Source organism: Xyrauchen texanus, chromosome 14 (genome assembly GCF_025860055.1).
Source record: "Xyrauchen texanus isolate HMW12.3.18 chromosome 14, RBS_HiC_50CHRs, whole genome shotgun sequence".
Taxonomy (NCBI): domain Eukaryota; kingdom Metazoa; phylum Chordata; class Actinopteri; order Cypriniformes; family Catostomidae; genus Xyrauchen; species Xyrauchen texanus.
In genome coordinates, this window is record NC_068289.1 from 6,032,881 (window position 1) to 6,054,276 (window position 21,396).

Sequence of the window (21,396 nt, forward strand, 5' to 3'; positions counted from 1 at the left end):
CACTCTCTCTTTCTTTCACACACACACACACACACACACACACACACACACACACACACACACACACACACACACTTCGGTCTGGTTTAGGGAACGGCTCAGTCTGGTTTGGGCCTGGGTCAGCGTTTTAGCCCTGAACTACACTGTCATGGCGACAGATGTTCAGGACATTCCACAATACAGGAAGCATGAAATCCAGCAATGGGGATATCTGTGCTCTGATCTCCCTTTAAATGTTCCCTCCACCTCCTCCCCATTTTATTTTGAGATCTTTCTGTTCTAATTTGTCTTTAACATTCAAACTGGTTGTTCCCAAAATATCCCGTTTGTATTTACACTCTTGTCATGATGGAGATCACCACAAGCCACGGTGCAACACCAGATATTCAATCACTGACTGTGGTGATGGTAAATACCCACACAAAAACATTTCTTTCTCTGATTTAAAAAGTAAACAATATTTTCCTGACTGAAGTAACAACTATATTCAGCCACTGTTCAAAAAGCCATGTTTTTGAGCTTCCACTTTGACCCAAATTCTGAAACACATTCCACCATCGGATATGTAAATGAAAGCCATATGGAGGACTTTGAAATATAGGAGCAGATGGACGTGCAGAGGAAGAACGTCACTCAGACTGCAAAAAAATATTATAGTCGCCCTAAATTGCCTTGAAGAGCGCAGTTTTCTCTAGCCTGTTGACGTATTTATTACTTAAACGAAGTTGAGGCTGGACTTTTTGAACGGATTGTGCCATTTCATTTAAATAGCCAAGAGGCTTAAGTTAACAATGCAGTGCCTGGCAAAGCCACACATACACACATACCCCAGCTGATTCTCATGCCGAAGCTGGTGCTTGGCCGGGGAAACCAAGAAGTGATCTCTATACAGAGTCCGACCACTTTTCCACTGACTTCAGAGCATTAATTCATAACCAGTCCACAAAAAAGCACAGCGGATCACAGCCTTTGCTTTAGTCTTTAGACGGTCTCATATGCGGAGGCTGCTGGGATCCGTCCTCTGCCACCCAGACTGAAGGGGAATCACTGCACCATTACAAGGACTTAGTGTACACATTGGGAATTGGACATTCCAAATATTGGGAGAAAAAGGAAAAAATAAATAAATACAAAATAAAATGGGTTCCTGACACGCCCATTAATTTGGAATAGGGTAAATCTGGACTCAGACCACATGACCTTTTTCCATTGCTCCAAAGTCCAATCTTTATGCTCCCTAGCAAATTGAAGTAATTTTTCCGATTAGCCTCACTAACAAGTGGCTTTCTTTTGGCCTCACAGCTTCTTTCTAACTTTCACTATTAAACATAGCCATGAGATCTACGGTCAATTTTTTATGATGTGACTTCAAGCATTTTAGTGATCTCCAATGATGATCATTCAAGATTTTTTTCCATCCAAATTTCTACCATGAAGCTAACGGTTCACTACTATCCTTCCAGTTTTTAATAATGCGTTGGACAGTTCTTGGCCAAATTCCAGTGATTTCAGCAATCTCCTTAGATGTTTCCTTTGCTTGATCCAGGCCAATAATTTGCCCCTTCTGAAACACAGTAACATCTTTAACACGAGCACGGGATATGTCTTAAAACATGGTTGTTTAAGAAATGAGAAACTACACACTGCATCGGTTAGAGTTATATGAATTGTTGCCAGCTGAAACATATTAATATCTGCAATAGTGATCCAATCATAGGCTTTTAATTATCTGCTTATTTAAATCATATGTCCAACGTATTAAAAAAACTGTTGATTTATTGTGCTTTTTCATTCAGCCACATTATTTTAACATTGAATGCATTCTACATTTGTTAAGTCTGTTCGAAGTCTCACTTTTGCTCACCCAGCCACAGTATTGTCACAATGAATGCATAAAATCATAATTTGAAGGCCAAGTTTGTTATTAGAGCTCTGAATTCAGCAGAAACTGCACCATTTTCTTCATATGTTGAAGTGCATTTGACAGACGTCACAGACGTTCAGCTCACAGTGATTGGCTCCCACCTGGTGTTTTTCATTCCTCATTTGCATAAAGCAGAAGAATGTAAAAATGTTTGACGTTCAACTGCCCTCAATGCTTTCTCTGTGCCGCTGTCAAACCCACAATGACCTCGAGAGCATGGCGCTCAACTTCTATCCACTGTTTTCTTGAACAACCACTGGGCAATGCCATGATTATTCTAATTGCCCGTTTTCTGTTTCTGGTCTCGAAACGCAATGCAAAAACTACCAAAACGAGCTATCCAGATGGAGAACAACCACCATTTAAGTTTTCATGGAGTAAACATTTATTTCAGGATCAACATGTGCTGTTGTTGGTGGTCATAACATTACAACAGTAACTAACCTCGGACCATCACTTCATGTCAGTACTTATAATGTAATTTGAGGTCCTGTCAAATAAAAATGGTTATCTCGACCGTGAAGTATCGGCACTATACAGTCACATGTTTTTTGACAGTTTTTACAATTGTAATACCTTAAACATTACATTACCCACTAAGAATATACGCTGATGTGAGTGAAAACACTGGAGACAGGAGATTAAACACAGTTGAATCATGGAACACTTCAGCGTTCAGGAAAAATGTGAATAGGACAACGCACCAGTGGAAATGTAGGGTAACCTTATGTTTCACTGGCACATTGTGATCCATCCAAGTGCCCTCGACTGATAAAGTCTTGATTAAATATTTTAATCCTTTAGTAAAAGATCTCTCAGACCCCATCTCTGGGCCCCCAATGTCCTCATCCCTGCCAAGTTTTGAAGAGACAATTTTGACTCTATAGGATTTATTTTTTATTTCTTTACAAAGTACTAAAAAAATGGTATTATATAATTTCATAGCCATATGACTATACTGACAGCATGTAAGCTACATATTATCATCATCCGGACCTTTGCTGGGAAGGAAATGTAGAGACCGGACCTCTTGGAACTTTTTTGAATACCTCTGAGATACAGTATCTCCATACTAAACCTAAAAATACCTCAAATTGCACAGATATGCCTGCTTACATGATAACATGGGTACTGACCCATGAGAAATAACTAGATATCTCTAAACTAGATCCTACAATCAATTCCATCGACTCGAACTTAAAGTCTACATTAAATCAAAATGTACTATTTACACTGGTGGCCAAAAGTTTGGAATAATGTACAGATTTTGCTCTTATGGAAAGAAATTGGTAATTCACCAAAGTGGCATTCATTTGATCACAAATGTATAGTCCAGACATTAATAATGTGAAAAATTTCTCTTACAATTTGAAAATAATGTTCAGAACTTCTTAAACTACTTCAAAGTGTTCTCATCAAAAAATCCTCCACATGCTGGGAGTTTCCGCTGTGTCATGCACAACGAGCCATGTGATAAAATGTGCAGATTGATAATTTAGAAGAGGAGGCAACTGAGACTTGTCCCGGATTGAGTTAACCACGCAACCACGAGGACTTACTCAGTAGTGGGAATTTGGCATTCCAAATTGGGAGAAAAGGGGATAAAAAAACAAAACACTACACACATCATAACATATATCATATTGTGTATATTCCAAGTACACAGACATCACATACATGATTCATGAAGTCAGCTTTTTATATCCCAAGTTCAAAACTACAAATCCACAATATGTCATACTGATCTTACTATTCAACCCCCCCACCCCCAACCAAAACATTTCCTCCTTGGTGGTAATGTAACAGTTGCTGTGTAATTTGTGAGGTGAAAACCAACAATAGCAATCAACCTAAAGTATCCCAGGGAAGGACCAGAGGCTGCAATTTATTTCTTGGAATGTACAGAGGGTCAGTGGAGGAACACAGGCCCCAGTCAGAGGCCTATGGAGAACTTAAAATACAACATCACACACCAGGGCTGAGTCATTACACAATAATGACTATTTCACTATTAATAAGAAACATGCTAAAATGTATGCCCTGCTCTTATGGGAGGTGTTGGCATATGTGGTGCATGACTCTTCAGTGCAACAAGAACAAGATTCTTTAAAATGCCAATGGACTTTTGGCCATGCTAAAACTGAATACTGGGGTGGAACGAGGTCAGACAGACTGAACCACAACGCACAAATTTCATGTTTTCATAACAACTAAATAAACTTCAAGAACCACCAGAATTAAAATAAGCGAAAACAAGTGAAGATAAAAACAGAGAAAAGACTGGTAAAATAGATACAGTCAGTGTGTCTGTGCGGTCCAGCCTACTGTCTGTCATTCATGCTAGGGAAAGAATACTATTCATGTTGAACTGAATGGAGCACTTTCTATATTTGCTAATGCTGTACAGGTTGTTCTATCAATGCAGGGCAAAGACAATCCACCTAACGATTGTGAAATTTATTCCTGCCTGTGTACCAAGTTTTATGCTCACAAGAATCCAAATGCCCTCATTAATTTTTTGTCTCTTGATGGGCAAAAAATCTAATTAAACATAAATTAGAGCAGGTTCGGCCATGTGAATGGCAAGATCTGAGCACTTTGCCAGATTTTATACTTTTAATGATATAAACCAGTGAGATTCGATACATCCTGATCCATAACTGTTCGAGGAAGACAATATGTCAAAGAATTCAAAATCCTCAGGCTCTGGAGACATTATAATACACTTACGTGCTCAAGCTGACACCCTCCGGAGGCCTCGAGCCAGGGACTTCATTTGGCCGGAGAGGTGAAAGAGATTTGGCGAGAATTGCTGAATGTATGGCAATGCTGACGAAAGTGACTTGGAGGATCTTGCTGAAATATGTCGATTGATCATGGCCATGGAGAAGAAATTCACTGAGAAAAGGAATTAGCTGCTAATCCGCTAGCAACCAATGTGGATTTGGAGCGCATCTGGGAGAAGCTGGAGGATTTGGAAAATCATGACCACCGGAATAATGACCAAATTGTTGGAATTCCTGAGGGATCAGAGGGTCAGAATATGGTGGAAATCCTCTTTCCGAATCTGCTTGACATAACAGGCCATAAGCTGGATGTTGAGCGAGCTCACAATTTCTGAGATCATCCGATCCTCGCGAGGCGAGGAGTAAAGGAAGACTTTCTTGGAAGAACCACAGCATTTTCTTGTTCCCAGACTTTGCGAATTCGACGAGAGAAACGTGATCGATTCAAGGAATACAAGAAAATCTTACATAAACAAAAGGAAGTTTTTGCACTTATGTCCTCAGACAAATTGAGAATAGATACTAAGGATGGCCAAAAGTATTTTCATGCCCACAGCAAGCCATGTCCTTCATAAAGTCAATGGACTGAGTAAGTCATTTTGTGGTACTCACATTGCAGCCAAGTGAGCCTGATTCACTAAATATTCACTTGACCGTCTAAGGAAACAGTGCCTTTTTGTTTCTTTTTGTGCTGTTCCGCCTAGCGGCTTAAGTTTGTTTTGTGTAGCAGCAATCCTTCGGGACAGTTTTGTGGATGAATCTGCACCTTCTTTGTGCTTATGCCTCTTATTGGCTGGAGTTTGTTTTATAGATTATTTCTGTTGTGGAATTCTGTTTTAAAACATTTGTATAGAAACACCAGATTTGAGCAATCCGACAGCAAATTTGTCACGTGGGCTCTCGTAGGCATACATGGACTGTTTGAGTTTAAAGGGATGGACGCCGATTGAAGCTGACAAGTGCGGGATTAATGCATACGTCTTTCTTTTTTCTGTTTGTTTGGTTCGGGGGGAAGGTTGGTGTTTGATTGTCGCACTGATGTGCAATGTGTTATTTATAATTGTATTTTTGAAACACAATCTATTTTTTCTAATACGTCAAAACATCAAATGTTAGTATGAGTAGATGGTCTCTCTCCACATGGAATCTGAATGGGCTGGGGCAACCCATAAAAAGAAGGTTATTTCTTTTCTTAAATGTAAGAAATATGATGTAGTGTTTCTTCAAGAAACGCATCTTTCCCCGCAGGATGCCGAAAATATGGGAAGATATGGGGTGGACACATTTTCTTTAATGCTGGCTCAAGTAAGGGCAGGGGAGTCATTACATTGATATGTAAGCATCTACAATTCAAATGTCTCAAACAGATTAAAGACAAATTAAGAAGAGTCATTATTGTTTTAGCAGAAATTCACTGATGATTTTTTATTGATCTTGAAGGGATGTTGGAAGCCTCTAGCAACCTTCATGATATAATATTGGGAGGAGATTTTAATCTTTTGATGGACTCAGTCCTTGATCATAGTGGACAAAAGTGTGCAAGGCCCCTAGAGCAAAATTGACGCTTCACAGAATCTGTAAACATCTTGGTCTTACAGATATTTGGAGACTATACATTTTTTTCTGTAAGTCCATAAGATTTATTCTAGAATAGATTTGTTCTTTTTTTATATCTAAGTCCCTCATTTCATCTGTTGTTGATTGCTCAATTGGAGATATTTTAGTCTCAGATCAAGCCCTGGTGAGTTTAGAGCTGTTGCCACATATGGAGAAAAATAAATCATATAGTTGGCACTTTAATGTATCCCTTTGCAAAATCCTGATTTCCAGGCTGTTCTTAAGGGCCGGATCATACAGTATATGCCTCATTCACCAAAAAGAAATCGTTTTTTGGAAAACAATCGAGATGGAAGGGACTATTAAAAGTGCCAAGGCAGAGTTCAACCGCCGAATGTCGTCTGATGTCCTCAGAGAATTGACCCGATTGAAATACAGACATAATAAAAAGCTTTTAAAGAATACTATCTTGATCCACGTCTTTGTCTACTGTCATTAAAGAATGGAAAACTTCCGTCAACCATGACACAAGCCCGGATCAGTCTGATTCTTAAAAAGGACAAAGATCCAAGCGAGTGTAAGAGTTCCTGTTCAATTTACCTGATCCAGCTAGACGTTAAAATATTGTCAAAAATTTTGGCTAATCGATTAAGTTATAACATATCTTATACAAGTAGATCAAGTGGGCTTTATTTGGGGCTTCAGCTCTTATGATAACATTAGGCGTTTCATCAATATCACGTGGTCAGTGGTGAATGATCAGACTCCGGTCACTGCCATCTCACTTGACGCCGAAAAGGCCTTTAGTATGGTAGAATGGGATTATCTTTTTAAGATTTTGGAAATATATGGGTTCGGGAATAATTTTTTGGGATGGATTAAGTTACTTTATAGACACCAGGAAGTGGCGTTACAAACAAATTGATTAATTTAAGATTATTTTACTCTGGATAGGGGCACCCGGTAGGTATGGGAGGTATGGCGCATAAGCTATTGCTTTATGCTGATGATATTTTATTATTCGTCTCCGACCCCATTAGATCTATGCTGTGCCTCCACAGAATTATTAATTCCTTTTCTAAGTTCTCAGAATACGGATTCAATTGGTCTAAATCCAAAGCGTTGTTTCTGATAGCATATAGCCCAGTAACTTCTTTTCAGCCGCCTTCCAGTGGCCAAAACAGGGCATTAAGTATTTGAGCATTTTATTCCCAGCCAATTTGTCTGACTTTAGAGTTTATTTTGACCCCTTAATAAAAATTTTTTTGAGTGATGTGGGCAGGTGGGCTTCATTATATTTATCTATGATTGGGAAGATTAATGTTATTAAAATGAATTGTATTACAAAGTGTAACTACCTGCTACAATCTTTCCTTGTAGATGTCCCCCTCTCTTATTTCAAGCAATTTGATAGCATAGCGAAGTCCTTCATTTGGAATGGTAAGCATCCTAGATTATATTTTAATAAATTACCTATTGACAAAGGGGGGCTAGGCCTACCCAAGGTTTTGTTTTATTTATGCATACATTTGGCTCATTGGTCGCTAAAGCGGCAGATACTCTGTGAGAGGTGATTACTGCTTTTGGAAAAGGTCATGAGGCATCAGTGTTTTACTCATTGCTAATTCAGAGTCTGGGGATGAAGCTTTAACTTCTATCAAGAGATTATGGGAGAAAGATTTGAACTTGGTATTGCAGGAGGGAGCATATGCTAAGATTCTAAAAAAAAAACATCAAGTCTGTATCTAGAGGTGCAAGGGTGTGCATTATGCAATTCAAGATTTTACATAAATTCTATTGGACCCCCTCTAGATTGTATAGGCTTGGTCTTAAAGACACACCCTCCTGCTGGCAATGCCAATCAGAAGAAGGAGACACAACACAATTTTTTGGTGGTGTGTTAAGATCCAGGAATTTTGGTTGAAGGTTCAGAGTTTTATATGTGACGTATTGGGCACTAAAATTTCATTATGCCCCAGACTCTGTATTTTGGGCAATGGGCGGTTTTGTGGGATAAACACACAAAAAACATAAAATGTTCTGACCAGTGTTATGATTGGTAGGCAGATTATTTTAAGGGGAAGTCGGAGGGAGCGCCCCCATTTCCAGCTTTCGAGGAGGTGTCAGGCAGAAGGCTGGGGTTGTGGGATTTGTTTGATAGGAAATGGGGCAATTATTTAGCGTTTTTGGGGGACAGCAGAAATTTCCTTCTGAGGTCGCCATTGCCTTCTTAAGACTGGTGTTATGGTCTACATCAGCCAGAGAAGTCATGATGATTAAGCTAATATTCACATAGGAAAAGGGACTTGAGGCAGTCCATGAGAGAAAGAAGTTAAAATATGCTGATGTGGCCGCTAAGTGCAGGGAAAATGGACAGAAGCCTGCAGATCCTATGGAGGCTGGGTGTTGAGGTTGTATGGGAACATCAATGCTGCACTTATTGAAAGATTTTATAATATCAGGATCGGCATTGAAGAAGTCTCTGAGGCAAATGGCAGAAGAAGCTGAGAAAGGGAGCTTCTGGCTATGATTAAGAAGCAAGGACAAAAAGTGGGGGTGCAGAAGTGAGAAAGGCCATGGGGAGAAAGTAGGGATAGGGAATATTTGTGAGGTTTAAGAATGTGTGGTACAATTATATTGGGGGAATGAATACTAGGGCTTGCGTCTGTCTAGTATGCTAGCTAGGGTTATTGAAGAGGTTGTGGTGTAGGGTTTTGTGGTGAAGTAGTATGCCATATGGAACTGGGGGCATTGAGCATGCATTAAGCCAGTGAGGCTAGCATAGCTTTAGCCACTGGGTTGGAAAATATGGTCGTATAGGAGGTTATGCCATATGGAACCGTGGGCATTGAGAATGCATTAACGGTGGCAGTGGGGCTAGTACAGCCTTAGCCACTGGGTGGGTACATATGGTTGTATGGAAGGTTTTGCCATATGGAACAGGGGAAACAGAGCGTTCATTAAAGTGTCAGTGGGGCTAGCACATCCTTAGCCACCGGGTTGGGGTGTATGGTCGCATGGGAGGTTATTTGCTGCACAGTGGGCATGTTAGAGTATGTGCAGCAGCTGTCTGCATTGCAAAGGCATTGGGACATAGGATAGAAATTCTCATGGGGTGGTCATGAAAGGAGGAATTTCTTGATAGGAAGGGTGCAGCGGGGGTGGCAAGGAGACATCCCTGACAGCTGCCCCACCCCCAGAAGATGTATTGGAATTAATGGAGCAAACATCTATGATGCATGGCTTCCAGTTGATGACCCTCAGCTAGACTTAAGGCACTGGCTGAGGTGTTGCAGGCTTGCCCAGCAGGTGTTGACAGCTACCTGTCCTCCTGATTAAATGACGTGTCTGGTTACCATTTAAGATTTTTAATCACCTTTTTGCCTTCGCTAGTTTAATTGTCCTTTTAAATGTAAAAATACTCCATAGTCACACAATTAATAATATGAGGTCACAATAATTTTAGAATAATAATTATTTTACAATAATCATTTTAAACAAATTAGCAAAATGTGGTTTAAATTAAATTTAGATTAAGCATATAATGTATGTCACATTGCAGGACATGTCAAATTCCCAAAGTATTTAATGTTAACAACCCATTTACAGATTATTCATAAGCATTTCTTTATAAAACATTCTATAGACAAAATTTTAACCAATATCATCATCTAAATCAGCCCAGAATCAGGACAAAGAGAAAAATTAGCCCTTCGAAGACAAAACTGAGACAAGAATGTATCCAGACAACTTGATCCAAAACAAGCTTGACTCCATACTACACTTCATCTGATAGCATGTTTCAGCTTCCAGAGACCTAAAAAAAGCCCCATTTCAGTCTCTATTTAGCTATGTAATAAAGTTTGTCATAAAGGCAGCTCGGCTCCCTTCAGCTAGGCCTCGTAATTCCACTGGAACATGGTGGATTTCTCGGTGGTGTTGTGCATGGGCTTGAGCACAACATTCCTCACATGCCGAATGCAATCACAGGGTTGCTCTCAGAGCTGTATCAGAATGTTAGTAGCAAAGCCCCAAAACATATTCATTAACGATCTGGAAGAGAGGTCTGTATTAGAAGGTCTAAAATAAACGAAGCACACCAAACTAATTAAATCTCAAACAACAGATCCAATGTTGGCCAGGACCTTCAGGAGATTCTTGGTCAGATCTCCTCTACATGTTTGATACAAATTAATAAACAGGATAATTTCAAGGTCTCATACTATCTTTGGTTAATAGCATTCTTGCATTAGATTTCCATATTCATGTTAAGAATACCGGATTTAATTTGGCTACCCCAAATAACCATGTATTCTGCCCCAAGATTAGATGACAAGGACCAGAACATAAATAACACATTTAGCTAAATGGTGATTGCACATTACTACTACCATTAAGTACCATCACAATTGCAAATATCACAGCGATTTACCAGAATTGTTACTCATTAGCTATGACAAACTTAATTGTAGTTATAATGATTCTGTTCTTACAATATCAAATGACACAGAATTTAAGAAGTTAAGGGTGAGGAAGGGCTGACTTGGCGTCCACCACTTCCTTTGGGGTGGAGATTTTCCACAGCGCTCTTAAAGAAAAAAACAAAAATCCCAAATAAGTTGTGAAATCTGACTGCCATTTCACCATTACACTCAATATTACGTAATGATTTTAGACCTGGCAAAGACTGGATCGATTGTGTGGCATATCTTCTGTACAATGTTCAAAGACAGTTTTGTCAAACCTTCACGTGGTCTGTGGTATTATTGAAAAAGCAATAAATATATGTGAAACCCGATATAATTATTTATGCCATTTAAATATAATATAAATAAAAAACAATCCATGGACAACATAAACCCTCTGTTTGAAGTCACACAACAATTTGCTAAATTTAATCCAATAAACACACACACACACACACACACACACACAACAAATGTAGTTTTTTTTTCTACCCATCTCTTACCTGATCACAACCAGCATTGACAAGCTCCTGTAGCATCTGTCTGTTGACTTCACCAGGGTGCACTGAACTGGATCCTGGACCCGACTCATTGGCAAAGGGCATCAGAGACTTGCGGATCTCTCGTAGGGCGTTTTGGTAGTTGTTGAACTTCTGGGGCTGCCGAAGCTGCTGTTGCCTTCCAGCTTGGTCTTTGCCCTTAGAATCACCCCCTCTGCCCCCGTCCCCTCTTACACTCCCTCCATGAAGCGCCTGGCTCACCAGCTTTGCTGGCTGTTTCAGTCCCTCCTTGATCTCCTGCAGACGCTGGCGGGTGTTGCCCACATATGGGGCGGCAGGGAAGGTCTTGGGCCTCATGTGTGAACCTGACCTGGTCTGGCTGGCACAGATTCAAAAGCCAAGAACTCACAAAACTTCACACTTGGAAAAGAGAGAAAGAAACCTTCAATTATTACTCAAACTTCAAGCAAAGGAAAACCCACAAAAGTAGCTATTTAATGACCAGCTATATTCTTTACCCTTTGACAAAATTTTAGGTTGTAATGGTTGTTCTTGGTACAAATATATATATATATATATATGTGCGCACGCGCGCACACACACACACACACACACACACACAAATCAGCCACAACATTAAAACTACCTTCCTAATATTGTGTAGGTCCCACTCGTGCCGCCAAAACAGCACCAAAACGCATTCTGAGATGATATTCTTCTCACCACAATTGTACAGAGTGGTTATCTGAATTACCGTAGACTTTGTCAGTTCAAAGCCATTCTCTGTTATACTCTCTCAACAACAAGGAATTTCTGTCCACAGACCTGCTACTCACTGGATGTTTTTTTGTTTTTGGCACAATTCTGAGTAAATTCTAGTGACTGTTGTGCATGAAAATCCAAGGAGATCAGCAGAAATACTCAAACCAGCCCATCTGGCACCAACAATCATTCCTGTAATTATCTAATTAGCCAATCGTGTGGTAGCGGTGCAGTACATAAAATCATTCAGATACGGGACAGGAGCTTCAGTTAACATTCACATCAACCATGAGATTGGGGAAAAATGTGATCTCAGTGATTTGGATCATGGCATGATTTTTGGTGCCAGATGGGCTGGTTTGAGTATTTCTGTAACTCTGATCTCCTGGTATTTTCACGCACTACAGAGAAATAAATAATATAATAAAATAAATAAATATATATATATATATATATATACATACATACATATATATATACTATACATATACACATAAATAAATAATGTGTGTTTTAATTTTAATACAATTATTTATTTATTTAAATGTGCAGCACTTTGGGTCAACTTCTGTTGTTTTTAAATGTAAATAATCTTTGACTTGACTTGAGAACTAGGAAAATAAATGTTGGGTGAATTGATACAGTTGATAATTATCAATATAATATATTATTGGCAGGTCCCTGCTGACTTCCACCCCATACAGTTGAACAATAAAATTCAAAATCTGTACTTACAAAAATCACACTCAGTTCTGAGTTAAATAGATAACAGCCTGCAGTGGGAAAGATGCGAGGGAAGATTAGAAATCCTGTTGTTGCTCGTCTTTATAGCTGCTGCCTCTTTGGATCTGGATCCTGCTGGCCTACACGCATCCCAGTACTCCTTTCAGGGCTCAAACTCCCCCTCCTCACAAGACATGTGAGGGGTTACGTCTGCATGCTTGTTCCATTCCAGTCTGGTATGCATCTTTGCTTGATGAGACAGAACAGGACAGAGTAAGACAGAGGGGTCAAGGTGCAGTCCAGGCACATCCAAGGGCCTGCAACACTCACTACTCGGTGTCAAATAGTTGAATAAGACATTAGCGGCTATTTCATTGGTTTGTTGCTGAACACTTACAAATCAGCTTAATATTACTGTGATGATGTTAATCTTTCAAAGCAGAATATGCAGTCAGAGGAAATGTAAGTTTCTTTGATGTACCCACTCACAGCTAATAGTAATCATCCAAGTAATTACGTGAATGTAATTATATATTTATACACCGATAAGTCACAACATTAAAAACCACCTGTCTGGGGGCCTGGATAGCTCAGTGAGTATTGAGGCTGACTACCATCCCTGGAGTCGCGAGTTCGAATCTAGGGTGTGCTGAGTGACTCCAGCCCGGTCTCCTAAGCAAGCAAATTGGCCCAGTTGCAAGGGAGGGTAGAGTCGGGGTAACCTCCTCGTGGTCACTATTAGTGGTTCTTGTTCTCAATGGGGCACGTGGTAAGTTGTGCGTGGATTGCAGAGAGTAGAATGAGCCTCCGCGTGCTGGCAGTCTCTGCAGCGTCATGCACAATGAGCCACGTAAAAAGATGCGTGGATTGACGGTCTCAGAAGTAGAGGCAACTGGGACTTATTTTCCGCCACCCGGATTGAGGAGATAGAGATATACATATATATATACACTGATGAGCCAAATCATTATGACCACCTGCCTAATATCTGTTGGTCCTCCACGTGCCGCCAAAACAGTGCTGATCCGCCAAAGCATGGACTCCACAAAACCCCTGAAGTTTTACTGTGGTATTTGGCACCAAAACATTAGCAGCAGATACTTTAAGTCCTGCAAGTTGTTGGCCCAGCACATCCCACAGACACTCAATCGGACGGAGATCTGGGGAATTTGGAGGCCAGGGCAACACCTTGAACTCTTCATCACGTTTCTCAAACAATAACTGAACAATGTGTGCAGTGTGGTAGGGCGCATTTTCTCTGTTGAAAGAGGCCACTGCCATCAGCGAATACCATTGCCATGAAAGGGTGTACCTGATCTGCAATGATGTTTAGGTAGGTGTCAAATTGACATCCACATGAATAGCCAGACCCAGGGTTTCCCAGCAGAACATTGCCCAGACCATCACACTCCCTCCACCGACTTGTCGTATTCCAACAAAGCATCCTGGTGTCATCACTTCCTCAGGTAAACGGTGCACATGTACATGGTCGCTCATGTGTTGTAAAAGAACGTGGGACTCAACGGACCAGGCGACCTTTTTCCTCTGCTCCAAGGTTCAATTCCGATACTCATGTGCCCATTGTAGGCGCTTCCAACGGTGGACAGGGATCATCGTGGGCTCTCTGGCAAATCTGTGGCTAGGCAGCCCCATACGAAGCAGTGTGATGCACTGTGTGCTGTGACACATTCCTCCCATAACGTCATTAAAATCTTCTGTGACTTCTGTCACAGTAAACCTTCTGTTGATTAGGACCAGACGGGATAGCCTTCGTTGCACTCGTGCATCGATGAATCTTGGGCGCCCAACACCCCGCCACCAGTTTGTCCCACCTCGGACCACTGTCGGTAGGTACTCACCACTTCTGACTGGAAGCACCCCACAAAACTTGCCGTTTCAGAGGTGCTCTGACCCAGTCATTTGGCCAAAACAATATGGCTTTTGTGAAAGTAGCTCAGGTCTTTACTCCTGCATTCAACATGTTTACTATGAGAAAGTTTTTTTCGCTTACCATATAATCTATTCAGACCTTGACATGTGGCTTTGTTAGGAGATGATCAATGTTATTTGTTTCACCAATGAGTGGTCATAATGTTTTGGCTCATAAGTGTATAGCCTATGTACAAACACAAGGGTGTAGATTTGGCTTGCAATATGAAACATTTATCCATGCTTCCATTGATCATGGTGTAAATAATGGGGAGATTGTAAGTGCTTGTTTTTCATTCAGACACATTTTTTGGGATGCTGGTGCTCAATATTGCAAACACTATGCCAAGTCTAGAGGAGATGTTGTCTAATTTCCATGCTTTCCATTCCAGGTTTCAAAAGCAAAACTTGTACTATTGCATCACAAGAACAACGTCTAAACACTAATCCAAAAACACACCATACAGGAATATTTTACAGATCATCCAAGTGAAAGCAAATAGTTTATCATATTCATATTTATAACACAAGCCATTAATAACACTACATCTGTAGTAGCATTGAAACAGGTCAGTGAGGTAATATGAGGTCCAGAGCTGGGAATATTGTCCTAACTGACCATAAACACACTGTTGCAATAAATAAACATGTTATGTGTCTTTCATTGTAAGGCACTAAATGCTATGATAACAACCTTTAATTATAAATAACCCCATGAGCACAATAGTTGGCAGATGAAAAGGACTTGTGAGATGTCAAATAATAAATGTGTAAACAGTGATAGTAAGCCAAAAGTGTCATGATGAAATCAGACCATTGCTTAGACTTCAGTTATTTATTTTGAGTTGTAATAATGAAAGGATTGTATGTGCTTCAAAATAATGGTATAATTCTAATACCCAGATATCAGCAGGTTCAGTGCTTTGACCAGACAAGGCTCCCCGCGGACCAATTAATTTATTAAATCATCAATTTAATTATATTATTCACATGCAAAAGCATAATGACAATATACCAGCAAAGCAAAAAAACGACAATAGTCAATATGAAGAGTGTTTAATAACTCGTGAGCGCAAATCTTACGAGAAATATAACAATTTAGTGGGTGGGGTGCATTACACAGTTTCAAAACAGTCAATGTGAAATGCAATAGGTCTGTTGTGGGGCATTTTTGGCGTAATTATAACGTCCAATTTTGTCTAGACGTTTGACTGCGGGAGATACGTAAACAAAAAAATAAGAAAAAAATAGAGATATTTTGTTACTCAAAAGAAAATATCCAAACTGCAGCCAACGATAAATGTAATGCATTAAAATGAACAGATGTACCAATTAGTCAAAGTGTTTATATTTGTGAAGGTGAGTTTAAAAAAAAATACTAATTCTACCATTTGTTTTCTTTCTCTAAAGTAAAAACTGGATACAATCGCATAAAGAGTGCAAAATGTTTTAATGCACATTTTCTCGTACGATTCTCGGTAGCCTATATAATCGAGCGACCATTATTTGCTTTAATGTATACAAACAAACTTTGAGAAGAAATAGAGTTGCTGGGCCTTTCCAGTTAGAGCCTAGAAATGTTAGCTCTTTGAGCGACCGGAGCGAGAGGAACGCAGATCCGCTGGAGCAACTCCGCATTCCAATGCAGGGAGAATGTGCTGCTGTTCACTCCTATCTCACTTTAAATGAGGAATACCGCTTCCTTCCAACACTTACAAAGAATATGCTACTGCAAATCGAATATATAAATACCTTACATACGTTTCATGCCCAGTGAGTTGAAAATTAATAAAGTTTTGAGCGACTCACCAAGTGATTTAAGTGGTAACTTAGTCCAAGAACTGGTTTAGACTTGAGTAAAGTTGTAACTATGTATCTGATGTTAGGATCGCTTTTCGATGTCCTCTCATGAAAAGTACACAGTGAAAATCATGGGATTGTCCTCCATTTTCTCGCTACTCACGGCAGAATTAGAATGCAGTACAAAGTTGGACACTTACTGCATTGTTAACATTCCAGAGGTATCACGTGACGCACCCATGCACGTCAGCACTGCACATACCCTGGGCGGGGCTTCCGACATTTACAACGCTGGGATTCTGATACAGATAAAATCCCTGTAAAGGGGAACATATCGGCGGTTATATGCACTACAAGGCTTGTCTTGTTTGTATGGAAATGAAATTGGGTAGCCTTATAGAAAAACTACCCACTAATAATAACTATTATTATGTTTTAAACCTTTAAAGGGATAGTTCACCCAAAAATGAAAATTCTCTCAATATGTACTCACCCTCATGCCATCCCATATGTGTATGACTTTCATTCTTCTGCTGAACACCAATAAAGATTTTTTGTTAAATATATCAGCTCTGTAGGTCCATGCAATGCAAGTTAATGGTGGCCAGAACTTTGAAGGTCTAAAAAGCACATAAAGACAGCATAAAAATAATCCTCAAGACACCAGTGATTAAATCCATATGTTCAGAAACCATGTGGGTGAGAAACAGATCAATATTTAAGAGCTTTTTTTTACTATAAATCTCCATTTTCACATTCTTATTCTTTTGGTGATTCAGTCTTTGTGCATATCACCACTTACTAGGCAGGGGGGAGAATTTATAGTAAAAAAAGGACTTAAATATTTATCTGTTTCTCACCCGCACCAAACATATCACTTTTAACTATATGGATTTAACCAGTGGACTTTCGTGGATTACTTTTATGCTGCCTTTATGTGCTTTTTGGAGCTTGAAAGTGCTGGCCACCATTTACTTGAATTGAATGGACCTACAGAGCTGAAATATTCTTAAAAATCTTAATTTGTGTTCAGCAGGATAAAGAAAGTCATATACATCAGGGATGACGTGCGTGAGTAAGTAATGCGTGAATTTACATTTTTGGGTGAACTATCCCTTTAAAATACTTGTTTTAAATTCAGATTCTCGAGTGGGGACTGTTGATTGATCAGGTTTTGGTATTTTGTCTCAAGTCCCAAAGGAAATCAAACAAATATCACATTTAAAGGACGTGATATTTTTGAGACAGATACGTGACCTGTTCTGACGAATGATAACGACACAGAAACTGTACACGCAAAATTAAAATGTACTGTATCTGACTCAAGTTAATTAAACTTATAGGAATAAAGAGTAACAAAATGACAAATTCATCTAAGTAACAAGTACTCACCATTTTATGGACAGATATTTTCATACATGTTATACAACAGTATAGTACATCATATTCCAGTCACGTTGGTGAACTTTGCACTTAGAACACTTGAATAAAGCAGCTTGATATCAAAAATCAAGTGAAAAATTAAACACAAGCATCATTGCTTTTACAAACCATAACATAGATAAACAGAACAAACAAACAAAGTTAAGTGATAGCTGGGGAAACAACATGTGCAAAGGCAAAATTTCAGGATCCAGCTAAAGGGAATATATTGTGTAAATGTTAATGTTTATTTAAATCAACAACCACATAGGAATGCAAATAGCTCAATTGCAATTTTGTGGTACTAACATACAATTACAATACATGGTAGAGTGGTAAGGCCATCAAAAAACAAAGGACTGTTGATTTAGTGCAAAAATGGTATAGGCATCACACAGGTGAAGGCACTGGAACCTAAGGCAAGATAACATATGACTATTACTATTATCATCTCTGGAAGACATTCTTCAATCAGTGCCAAGGATTGTTTAAATTCTCAGCATACAGACTCTGCTCTCCTAAATACCAGATTAAAGTTAAGCTATTGATGGAATGTCTCATATCAAATCAGAGCATTTACAAAGTCAGCCTAGAGACTAGAATGAGGAAGTTCCTCATAAAAAAAAGAAGAAAAAAAAAAAAAACAGTAGATGGTCCAGTGAACTGAGCCTGATGAATATGTTTAGTATAAACTGGTCCTTAGGTTGCATAAAATGCTCTTAGAAATGTCAAAATCCCCTTTTAACAACAGAGATAAACAACATAAAGTGTTCTGCATACATAGGGAAAAAAATAAAGATGCATTTAGCCAATTTACAGGTCAAGATCACTTTCAAACAGCCAAGAAACTTGTATTCCGTAGAGTGAGACATCACTCCAGGGGAGCAGCAGAGATACACAGATTATTCAAGGCACAGGCAACCTGCACTATCTTATCAAAAGTGCTCACATTGGTAGTGCAATCTATGACTGTGAATGGACTCTCCACTGGTCCAGTCAACATTGAATATCTCCTCTTGACCATCTCTATAACCCGTCCAACATGCCTGTGAATATTCGCCATATCTGAAAATGTGCCAAAAAGTGAGGAATCTTTTCCATCTTGGCCCATCTGGCTACATTCAATGTAGTTTCTACTAGTGATTTTGAGTTCAGCTTTGCGAGCTACCACCAAGTCCCCAATGTCGAATTCATGCTCAGCCAGCACAAGATCACCTGGCAGGAGCTTGCAGAGGAGGCCACAACTCTCTACTAGATTCTTGTCACTGACATGACCCGGTGTTCCCCTTGAGACAAATGTAACCACACCTTGTGGAGCAACACCAATCACATACTTCAGCTCATTCACCATGGCTGACTGGGTGGACTGAGCAGGCACTGTCAATGCTGTGGATGCAACCTGTTGATTTACATCTACACTGAAAGCTTTTTCCAGAGACACCTTAAAGCAATCGATGATCACTGCGCAGTCTGGATATGTGGAACGCAAAGATGCAGGTAGGTTTTTCCTGAGCTCAACTCTAGATGGCCAAAAAACAGTAGTGGGCACCAGGGTGGCGAACATTATATTAATAATCCGATGGACAGTCCTGGTCACCGTTGCAACCTTTACCCCAAAACGATAGGCCAAATCTTGGTTTTTCAAATCAAGCCTTAGTCGCATTAGTGTCAAGAGCAGTTGCTGGAACTTTGAAAGTTTTGCATATTTGTCTCCTTTCATATGGGGCACAAGAAGCAACATAACGGTCTCAAACACAAAATAGTTTGGCAATCCTGTATAGAACTTAACCTTTTCTGGATCATTTCTGAATGATGCCTCTGTAAGTGATATCTTGTCTAATGATTCCCTCAGTTCCATATTCTCTTTCTTAACGGCCTCAAGACTGGACTCATAGTCGGGGGACTTGGAGGGGATATTTTTGACTGGTTTTCCTCCATTGCTTATACTTGTTAGTGAGATTTCTTCCTCTTTGAAATAATCTTCATCATTATCCTCATCCTCTTCATCACAACTGCTTAGTGAAGAGGAAACACTCTCTGGCTCTTCTTGACTTTGGATCTGGCCATGGTCCTCCAAAAAACGTCCTTGTCCTTGTAGGAAGAGCAAAGCATTGGCTGCCTCCACTTGTGCCTCTTGTTTATCATAAAGTTCGCAGGCACGTGCTTCCTTCATATGCGGGGACAGTGGTGCTGAAGTGAAAACTGACGGTACATAGTCGGGAGATCTAGGATTCTTCACTTGTTTACCTGTAAATTCCACAGGATTAAAATTTTGTATTCTGCATTTGTAAATCGCTTTGGATCAAAGTTTGTGTTAAATGAATAAATATAAATGAAATAATAATACCAACAGTTAAAACATTTAACTTAAAGGATAGTTCACCCAATAATGAAAATTCTGTCATCATCCCAGATGTGTGCCATTCTTTCTTCTGCTGAACACAAACAAATGATTTTATCTCAGCTCTGTAGGTCCTCACAATGCAAGAAGCTCCAAAAAGCACATAAAGGCAGCATGAATGTAATCAATATGACTCCAGTGGTTAAATAAACATCTTCAAAAGCGATATGATAGGTGTGGGTGAGAAACAGATCAATGTAAGACATTTTTTTTATAAATTATCCTCCCTGCCCAGTAGGTGGCGATATACACAAAGAATGTGATTCCCCAAAAGAGGAGATTGATAGTTAAAAATTACTTAAATATTGATCAGTTTCTCACCCACACCTATCATATCACTTCAGAAGACGTGGATTTAACAACTAAAGTCATATAGATTACTTTCATGCTGCCTTTTTGTGCTTTTTGGATCTTCAAAGTTCTGGCCACCATTCACTTGCATTGTGAGGACCTACAGAGCTGAAATATTTGTATAAAAATCTCTGATACAGTTTAACCTCTGACTCAAAGTGTATCATAATGGTTAAGTTAACATTATGTCACACAATGTGCATCAAACGGGGCACAATGCAATTCCCCCCACTATTAGAAACTTCTACATTCGTTTCAGAGATTATCATTAGGCCTACTTTACAAAGATGAATGCATTAATATGCACTAAGGCGTGCTAACGCCCATTATCTTCCATAATACCATTTTCCCCTTTTAGTATTAATTAAAAAGTGCAAAAAATAATGCAAAGCCTAATCATCACGTTTGACAGTGTCCATTTTTTTACATACCTGAAATGAAGTGTGTGCTGCAGAGTCTACTGCCCTCGTTTGGCACCCATCCCTCTCGATTAACAGCAGCAATCCACCGCTGCTTTCGCTCCGGGTCCCGTGGAAACCTGTAGAAAGACAATGCAGTTCCAGGTGTCCTCCTGTTCCGACAACCGGCCACTACGCAAGTGTGAACCATATTAAGAACAAATATGTGGTCCTACGCGCTTTTCTTCACTAGTAATATTTACAATCTGACTCCCAAAATGGCGTTGGGCGGCTCGAGCTGAAGCCGTCACTTCGAGGGCCGTCAACGGTGAGAAGGGCCTGGCTGCAGTCTGCAGAATGAGGTGGTGCCACATTAG

General features: G+C 39.7%; 2 protein-coding genes across 3 annotated transcripts in view; both read right to left on the reverse strand.

Annotated features, from left to right (window-relative positions):
• lats2 (large tumor suppressor kinase 2) overlaps positions 1–16,635 on the reverse strand; it is a 34,190-nt gene extending 17,555 nt beyond the window's left edge. Inside the window, exons 1-3 of one of the 2 annotated variants that reach the window (XM_052143026.1) lie at positions 16,457–16,635; positions 12,731–12,962; positions 11,237–11,653 (exon numbers count right to left, since the gene is read on the reverse strand). In XM_052143026.1, the coding sequence (XP_051998986.1) occupies positions 11,237–11,590 (354 nt within the window). In that variant the 5' untranslated portion in view covers positions 11,591–11,653; positions 12,731–12,962; positions 16,457–16,635. Of the gene's footprint in view, positions 1–11,236; positions 11,654–12,730; positions 12,968–16,456 lie in introns of both variants that reach the window. The other variant, XM_052143025.1, reaches the window with a different exon arrangement.
• A 1,206-nt stretch (positions 16,636–17,841) lies between these two features.
• On the reverse strand, positions 17,842–21,343 carry LOC127655301 (uncharacterized). Its single transcript, XM_052143031.1, has 2 exons — positions 21,053–21,343; positions 17,842–20,116 (listed from the first exon to the last, which is right to left on the reverse strand). Exons 1-2 carry the CDS (start codon positions 21,228–21,230, stop codon positions 18,741–18,743), a joined length of 1,554 nt encoding a protein of 517 aa, XP_051998991.1. The 5' UTR covers positions 21,231–21,343; the 3' UTR covers positions 17,842–18,740.
• Between the last annotated feature and the right edge of the window lie 53 nt (positions 21,344–21,396).